This window comes from Thermobia domestica, chromosome 10 (genome assembly GCF_964235325.1).
Source record: "Thermobia domestica chromosome 10, izTheDome1.hap1.1, whole genome shotgun sequence".
Taxonomy (NCBI): Eukaryota; Metazoa; Arthropoda; class Insecta; order Zygentoma; family Lepismatidae; genus Thermobia; species Thermobia domestica.
In genome coordinates, this window is record NC_137463.1 from 232482868 (window position 1) to 232492554 (window position 9687).

Genomic DNA, 9687 nt, shown 5'->3' on the forward strand with positions numbered 1-9687 from the left:
CAACTGAAAATTTGTGGGTCAATATACGCAGGAGACTGAATAGCCCTAGCAAAACTTTCTCGAATAGTACAGAACTCATGGAACAGATAATTAGGGTATGATTCCATGAAATCGAGATCGCACTTCGCAATAGCCTTGGTAACAGCATGTCTCGACGATTGGCTGCACTGCAAAAGCCCATGGTGGTCATACAAAATATTTGTTTTCTGTATTGTTTCACCCAACGTTCGTAGACAATATATCTTACCCTCAAGATTTTCCATTTCTTGGTTTGTGCTATTTTTATTGATTTTTTAACTCTTTATGTATAATTCATTCAACGGAGGATTTTGTTGAAAAAACACATCGCTACTTATATATGTATATAAATCAATTAGATTCATATCAATAAGCTGAAACTGTGGCACAAATAATAAAGATTGACTGCTCAGTACGGATATGCACTGTAATATTGTCAGTTCATGTATTAAAAAAAAAAAAAAAAAAAAAAAAAAAAAAAAAAAAAAAAGTTGATTTATCTTCTGAAAACCATATCCGAGCAAGTGTCATTACTTTTTCTTTACAGATTGTACTTCTCATGGTTTCACACTACTAATTTTATACTTGTAAACATAAATACACGTTCCCTACATTGTGCAAAAACATCCTGCCTATGGAAATTAGTATATTACACACTCGTGTTCCAAAGGCACTAACTAATCTTAACCGTAATATAGCACTTGTAATGGTTTGACACTTCAAATAAAATACTGCTTTTGTACATTGTGTACAAAGGCTCCGCCAATGGATATTATCTTAAGACAATTCTTTCGTATGCATTCACTGTTGTTAAGTCTTTTTCTTTGGGCAAGGCGGTGATATCCTGTCACTCTTATTATTACTCACAGGTTGTCATTGGTTCAATACTGTCCCGAATTCACATGGATGTAGTTTTATATTTTCTCCCTAGTGGGATACTGTTCTGCTTGTGATGCTGTGTTGAAACGGGCACGTTGTATGCGAGTGTAGATAATGAACGTTTTTATGGAATTTAACGCTTTGTGATATTAATTCATCGTTTTTCAGCTCTGAATGGATTGTTTCAGTTTGGAAAAAACATGTGAGAATTGTTCATGATATTGGATTTTATATCCAAGGGTAATCGTTTGATGGATTTTTTACAGTCGCTTCTAGTGGTTGGCAAAAAACATGTTTTTTATTGCAACCAAAAAACCTTTTTTTTTTTTTTTTTTTTTTTGTTTAAATAATTTACTCCATGTATTTATATTAGATATGGACAGAAATTAGTTTGTTTCACCTGTGTTATTATGTAACAACAAGGTTATGCTGGAAGGGGTCACATAAGCTTAAAGCGGAATCCAAACAACTTCTCGGCTTACATCCAAGAGAAATTGTCCATTTCGACACGAAACCGGGACTAATTGGTCACAAATGCGATTGCCGACTCACTCACGAAGGACTCCTGATAAAAATACGTTGTACTGATCTTTACATAGGCCTAGTTGTTAATATAATTGTCAAGAGTCATTTCAGAGGGACAAAAAGATAAACAATTACACAAGTAAAAACATTATACAATTATATATAAATCGGGGAACTCCCGCCTTAGCCATTGGGAAAATCCTATTATTAGTTTAAATGTATTTGTATATAAAATTTTTAGGTCAACGTATCATAATCACTACGCTAAAATTACAAATTTGGTATGTAGATATCATTCAATAAAATTAAAACAAAGTCAAATCCAAGCTGATGTTGGAAGCTGCGTAGGCAGTTGATAAATTTTGCCAATTTCTATCAATATATTTAAGCAACCTTGGCTTCTTTATAAAACAACAGGCATTCAGGCAAGTAGAAATATATAATTTGGTTTCGTTTTGTATGTTTAGGCTTAACATCCTTATGAAATACCAAGGTTATCACGGAGAAGACTTTCGCTTAAAGGGACACCTCAAATCGCTACTTGGTTTACACTTGAAAGATGGGTTGTGGTTCGACCGAGAATTGAACACGGGACCTCTTGATTAAAAGGTAAAAAGTAGATAAACGTAATGCTGATGATTTGATATGTGGAGACGTCACCATAAAGCTCACACGATTTAAAGCATTTTTCGATTAATTTATTTATTTACTTATTTATTATTATTATTATTATTATTATTATTTTTTTTGTTTAAACCAGGTAAATTTTAAAACTTTTGCTGGAAACGGACGCCCAACTTTGGAACTTAACCCCGGACTTTTGGAGGGGGCGGTGGGAGGCAATACTGCTACTTAGAGCTACTTTTAAGAGCTGCAAACTGGGATGGGTTTTGTTTATAAATGAAACAAGTTTCCGCTTCTGGAGAAGGGGGGCAATTTTCCCCCTGAATCCGCCCCTGGGAGAAGCACTGTTACTATTGTCCAGTCCTGAGCAAACCCACAGGCTAGCAGGAGCAAACAGTATCACGAATTATCAATGCACAGATACAAATCTAACTAAAATTAAAAGCACACATTACTTCTATAGAATATTAAAAAAATCAAAAATTAAAAACTCATCATTAGTGATACAACACTAGCACTAATGACAAAAAAAATCACGGAGAGAACCATCCGCACGAAATTTACGCTTCCACAAATACCAAGCAAAATGCAAAATCAAATTCTCAGACCTATGAGGAAACACTAAATCCTGCTTCAAATTTCAATATTTTGAGCAGGGTTGGCTGGTTTAAACCAGCTGGTAAAAAAAAAAAAAATCCAAAGTTGGGCGTCCGTTTCCAGCAAAAGTTTTAAAATTTACAGGAAAGATATGGATAATTTGATCGTTTGTGTGCTTGATAATATATATAAGTCTCGAAAAATATGTTTATTTGTTATATATAAGCGGTTGTAAACATGGGACTATACGGCGAGCGGAGGGAACTACTTGGCGCAAGGTAACAAAACAGTTGCATTGTGGGAAAGAAATGAGCATTTATGTTATCAACATGGCGAATGTACAAGGGCAATGAAGTAACAGTTTTAACATTTGTGAAGCAATACGTCGATAACGAACAAAATCTTTTAAAAGTTTGTGAAGAGCACGGATTAATGAACCTAGGAAAAAATTGCAGAAAGTGTGCAATGGAGATAACAGCAAAAAAACGTGGCGAAAGCACACGCCCAACTTCGGAACTTTTTTTCTTTTTTTTTTTAACAGCTGGAAGCAGGATTTAGTGTTTCCTCATAGGTCTGAGAATTTGATTTTGCATTTTGCTTGGTATTTGTGGAAGCGTAAATTTCGTGCGGATGGTTCTCTCCGGGTCTTTTCTTTTTTTTTCTTTTTTTGTCATTAGTGCTAGTGTTGTATCACTAATGGTGAGTTTTTAATTTTTGATTTTTTTAATATTCAATAGAAGTGATGTGTGCTTTTAATTTTAGTTAGTTTTGTTTCTGTGCATTGATAATTCGTAATACTGATTGCTCCTGCTAGCCTGTGGGTTTGCTCAGGACTGGACAATAGTAACAGTGCTTCTCCCAGGGGCGAATCCAGGGGGAAAATTGCTCCTCTCCCCAGAAGAGAAAACTTTTTTCATTTATAAACAAAACCCATCCCAGTTCGCAGCTCTTAAAAGTAGCTCTAAGTAGCAGTATTGCCACCCACCGCTCCCTCCAAAAGTCCGTCCTGGATCCGCCCCTGGCTTCTGCCAGCTAGTAGGTTACCCTAGGATTTGGTCAGGTTAAGTTGGGTATGGTTAGGTTGTTATGAAGAGATTCATTTGGAGTGGTTCTCGTACTATGCAGCTCAGGAAGTTGTTATCAATAGGTTTTGATTTATTGGAGTAATGTGAGACCTGGGCCTTTGTAAATGCTTTTTAAATACGAGGATTTTATACTCAAATGGGCAAGTTGTTCACAACATTGCTGAGATACAAGAACACGCTGGTTGAAGGAAAATACCTTGAACCTGAACCTGCACCTCATTTCTAGGTATATTAGTTCCATGACCGGTGTGTTCCGGTTGCTTATGAGGTATTGTGAGTGATTTGGTTACTGCTCCGATGAATCGGTTCCTGTCACTGCCTTGCCTAAATTTTTGCCACTTATTTTCAAAATTTTTTATGAGGGTGTATTGTAACCCTGCACCCAGGAATGTGTAAACTAACAAGATGTGAAGCATAATATTCACGTTATTGATTTTAGTTTAAACTTGCACTATCCCCTTACTAACCTTGACAGGCAAACATGCCGATATTTTTGTGCAAAGTTCACGTACTTCACCTTCACCCTCAAAAATGTCTATTTTCACTCTATCTTCTAGTGTACACAAACGACATAGCTGCGCTAGTCTTCCTGGAGGCATTCTTAGAAAACACAGCTTATATAAAATACATTTTTCACACCCAGTTCGTATCTAACATGTCGCCATTTACTGTACAAACGCTAGTGAAGAAAGCATTAAACCCTTGGAAGTCATCCAATAACAAATCACTTTACAAATCTTTGCACCAATCATGTGTCCACTTCCTTTCACTACAGTCAAGAATTGAATGTTAAGAATCGACTTAATCGATTTACAAAAAATAGCCGGCATTACAATAATAATAATTTTATAATCGTACGTATTATGTAATATATTTAATCAATGACAATTAACCAATAAAATTAATATTAAATGAACATTAGCAAAAATTTACATTCACTTTTGTAATAAAATATCACTAGCATGAAACTAGAGACTAGCATAGCTCTAACAATCGACTTATCGCGGAAAGCGTATGACCCATTATTTAATCAATAATCTTTCTTTATGAGAAATTAAACATACAATTACAACGGCTTTTCATATATGGAGCTAAGTCCGCTATGAATAATGATAAGTTTTATGACATTAATTGAAACATGATGGGCATTATACAGAGTCGTTTTGACATATGATTAGAGTCATACTAAAGGCCTGAGTACTGCAGGAAACATTTGTTAGTAGAGCTCTTTAGTAAGGCACTAATCACGCGTCAGTACGACTCTACATAAGGACCGATATGTCTAGGCGTGAATATCTCTAGGTACAGTCCACAGCAAAAAAGAAAAAAACCTGAAACATGAGCATATAAGTTTAGTGTGAAACGACGAAGTCTTTTGCTCCAAAATAAGTGTGCAGGGCAGGACGTCGAGGTTTCTCCTGGCGTGATTCGTGCCACTTAAACGTTATGTTTATTCACTGCGCTGTTAGGCGTAGTTTCACAATAAACTTATATGTTCATGTTGCAGATTTTTTGCTGCGGACTGTACAAACCTCAACATGCAATTACTTTAATGATTCTCGTTATTTGTTGTTATATTGTGTTTGTGAAGTATTTATGTGGTGTGACATGCATGGCAGTTGACAGATCTCAATTAAGAGCATACCTGATGATTTCCAATTAATGTAAATGTTCTATAATCTAGTTACTAAGAGCACAATCTCAGCGCAAGTATTTTAAATAGTATCTTAGTTAAAGTCCACAGAGATGGCTGCTATTTGATATCAACTGTCACTCTAATGGGGCGTTTACACTTGGTCGATTTAGTCGCACGACTAAATCGACTCGCTGCATTTGCCACTAAATCGAAGCAACTAGGCCGAATCAGATTGATGGATGTGTTCAATTATTTCAACCACAGAAAATAGAACGTCTTTTAATTCAGTTGCTAGTCGATTAGTCGCCTTCGATCAACAAGCGATTAAGTTGAAGTCCCGTTTACACGGTCGATTAAGTTGAAAGTGACGTCAATTCAACTGAATCGAACGGAAATCGACTAAGTGTAAACGCCACATTTGCGACTAAGTCGAAGCAACTAGGCCGAATCAGATCGATGGATGTGTTCAATTGTTTCAACCGAAATTTAATGCTGCTTGTCGACTCGCTCTCCTCTGGTCGATTCGAAATCGACTGGCAATTTTAAAGATGTCCAAGCAAAAAGTAATTGGTACAATTTGCGGTGTTATAGCAGAAGAAAATAGAATCGACCATAGAAAATAGAACGTCTTTCAATTCAGTTGCTAGTCGATTAGTCGCTTTCGATCAACAAGCGATTAAGTTGAAGTACTGTTCACACGGTCGATTAAGTTGAAAGTGACGCGTGTCTATGAAAATGCCTTTCACTCATCGAGTCGAGTTGAGTTTTAGCACGATTCATGCTCATCCCTAGTCGTTCAATATCATGAGATCGTTGTGTCGTGAACGTGTCTAGACTTTGTAGAGCACCAAACAGTTTGCATCTTAAATAACCTAAATCATTCAATGTGTTCTACTTAAACACATTTTAATAACAAAATGACGTCAAATTAATAATACAATATCACTAATTTTTATGAATATAGAATGTTGTTATCAAATGTCTAGCTAGGGAAGGTTGCATGGTGTTAAGTTGAAAGTGACGTCAATTCAACTGAATCGAACGCAAATCGACTAAGTGTAAACGCCCCATTATGTACATTCACAGGATAGTTAAGTCACTCACTAATATGTTCAAAGTTTTTAGTCAAGATATAATTCCAGTCTCAGAATGATATAGAGACGACGTATAATATAAAATCTAGCTACATACCATGCCATCCTGGAAGAATCTCAAGCTTTTATACTATTACTTTTGTTGAGGTTGTTAACTAAAGTACCTGTTCCTACGACATAGAGCCATGCGCTCGAAACACTGATTCAGAAATCTGGGGCTTATGTACAATTCGGAATTCGGGCAGAGGATGGAAATCTGAGAACGCAAGATGTTCATTATGAATGGTTCAGTATGTAAGTTAAGATTGTCTACAGCACATAAAGTGAACTCACAGACGAATTTATATCATAATTCTTAACATTTTAGAATAAGGCTTTCTAACATCAAATTATGTGTAGAAATACACAATAGAGAAAAATAGAGATTTAGATTTGTACGGTTATGATTGGCATAGATTTTAGGCGGCCATCTTGGATTCAAGGTGGCCATAGATTTTTAATTAAGCTTTTGTTTACATTTTGATCCGCTGCAATTTTGGACAGGGTTGTCGTAGAAAGTCGAGACTTGTTCCATCTACTTTCATTTAAGACGAGCTTTCAATAGATGTGCTACTTAACCCCTCTTGCAATTTGAAACTTTTTAGTTGGACCCCACCTGGAACCCTGTAGGGACCCTGGGGCAAGACGTTTTAACTTAAACTGTTGTACTTTGTAAAATAATGCCACATTTCCTTTCCTATTTTCACATTTGTCTCATCGTCTCCGATTTATAGGGGTGATCATGGACTTTTCAATTAAGTTTTGTTTACTTTTTTGACCCGCCGCCATTTTGCACAGGGTTATAGTAGACAGTCGAGACTTACTCCATTTTCTTTCATTTTACAACATCTTTCAAACTATGTGCTACTTAACCCCCTTGTCATTTGAAAATTTTGAGTTGGACCCCGTCTGGGACCCTGCGGGAGATCCTGGGGCAAAATTTTTTATTCGAAAAAGTGTGTCCTTGAAAATGATGGGATACGTGTTGGCCGAGTTTTCCATTTACCCAACCATTTCCGAACAAATGACTCGGTTCAAACTATTCTGCCAGCTTTGTAGTTTTTACATTACAAAATATGTTGTAACTCACAACATTCCAACCGGTGGCACGTATAACTTTGGGATTCGTCTAGTTGAAAACATACAAACTTTGGGAAACATATCAAATGCAAACACAATTGTCTCGTTTGGATTTCAGCGGTCCATTGCGTGACGCTCCCTCGTCAGGACCTGAATCCTGTGTTGTTGCGCAAGACAGAAAATATAAAAGAAGATACATATAACGTTGTATATATATTCTGAAGCTGAAAATAAAGGAAAGAAAATATAATGTTTTTAATCATAATATCATTGTCCACACAAAGAAACATTCGTGTGACTCTATAGTCTTTTACTGTGTGGTAAATATAACTTTATACAGTAGCGACAAAAATTCTTTTCGTTTGATGAAATTAATTAAGTAAATAACTTCAGAATGGAAGAACAATTTGAGTACAGTTTTCAGTACATTAAAAAGAATATAATTTTCTGTACATTCCATTCTTCGAACTGGTTAAACTGTGTACGTTCCACCGTTATCCCCCCAAAAAAAAAAATTAGGAAACGGTCAGAACTTTTGTCGCTGACTGTACATGATGAAACAGTCCTCTAACGTAAAGCGTTTGTGAGTTGTGATTTGTGCTTGGAGACCAAGACCGAAGCAAGTTATCAATCAGTTCACACACACGGAAGAAAGCTGAATAAGTAATCGCAGGAACTCAAGTTGGATTAAGCTCAGCAAACGGTCTCCAGGCGATGCTTTTGTATATCAGTTTGGAACATACAAATGTTTCCAACTTAAATAATTTTGGAACACAGAGATTGTTATTGGAGTAATTTTTTAAAGCATTAAAGAAATTAAGTAAAAAATATTGATATATTAAACTATGCTAAATTATAAACTTGGAACTAGACCACACTACATTAGTTTTCACTTACACAACACGGAACACTGTGAAAGTTAATAATAAATAATATAAATAAAACAGTTTAAATACTATTTTAAATTATGAGATTGATAACACTATCTTCTTTAGCGTCTATACTTTAAGCGTAGTTAGCTTTAAGAAATGAAATCTTTAAGTTTTACGTCCCACGATTATGCCGGTTAGGCTAAAGAAGACGGCAATGATGAGAAATAAATGAAATTGTGGAATGAAGAAAGTGGGACGGAAAAAAACATGAGCACGGTGTTTGTCCACCACAAAGTCCACACGGCGCGAACTGGGATCGAACCAGGGACCCCAAGCACCGGAAGTTGACGCTCTACCGCTGAGCCACCGCGCCCCCCGCAGCTTTAAGAAATAACGCCAGTTACCCAAAAAGAGACAAGCAAAGTAGTGGTGGTAAGTAACCTTCTCCTTGATTGCAATTTATCTAAAGAGTGGTAGATCAGCGCAAATTCTTGGATTATTACTATTACGTAGAATAGGTGGCTGTTCCTTTGCAGATCCTACGTTATGCGATGTTGTTCCCAAAACATCTTATAAATAACAGTTTTCGGAATTGGTAGAGATGGTGGAATTTGAAATTTCATCTTTACTTACACATTAGACTCTGATATAACAGGAGTTATTTGTAGTGACGGTAACTCCTCACCAATATTACTGTCCTCAGAGCCACAACTACCATACCTATGTTTAGTCGATTGTATTATGATATTCTTTCTTTGTGTATGTGTGTGGATATGTTTGATTATAGTGGGAAACGTATGATATGAAATTGAATCGTTCGTTTGAACATCGAGTATTAGTAATAATGTTGTTCTGAGGTGAATCTAAAATATCGAGGTTGATAGAATTCCCGACTTATTGTGTATCTTTTGAATGTGGTTATGAAGCTTATTCTTTAAATGCAACACTATTATTTCGTTTAGATTTACATTTACAGTATAAATGATTTATATCAGTAAAAATGAACATTTTAAGACGAACGGAGATAAATAGTAATAGCTTGGATGTCTCTTTTCTGCAATGAAAGAAATGGAGATATGTACATGCTTGTAACAAATCATTTTTAATGAATGCTTACATCGCCCATCCGTAATTTCTTTTTGAGTAACTTTAACATAGTGTCGGCCTATTTTATTCAGTTTTGATAAGGGTGATCCATTTCAATTCTTTGAATTGCTTTAATTATATCCATATTGATT

General features: G+C 35.8%; 1 protein-coding gene and 1 non-coding gene across 2 annotated transcripts in view; both read right to left on the reverse strand.

The window, feature by feature from the left end:
* Positions 1-4690, reverse strand: part of LOC145661840 (uncharacterized) — a 26671-nt gene extending 21981 nt beyond the window's left edge. Inside the window, exon 1 of the mRNA XM_081727179.1 lies at positions 4172-4690. Within this exon, the coding sequence (XP_081583305.1) occupies positions 4172-4327 (156 nt within the window). The 5' untranslated portion in view covers positions 4328-4690. The remainder of the gene's footprint in view (positions 1-4171) is intronic.
* A 4060-nt stretch (positions 4691-8750) lies between these two features.
* Positions 8751-8822, reverse strand: TRNAR-CCG (transfer RNA arginine (anticodon CCG)). The gene has a single exon. It is a non-coding gene; the product is annotated as a tRNA-Arg (tRNA).
* Between the last annotated feature and the right edge of the window lie 865 nt (positions 8823-9687).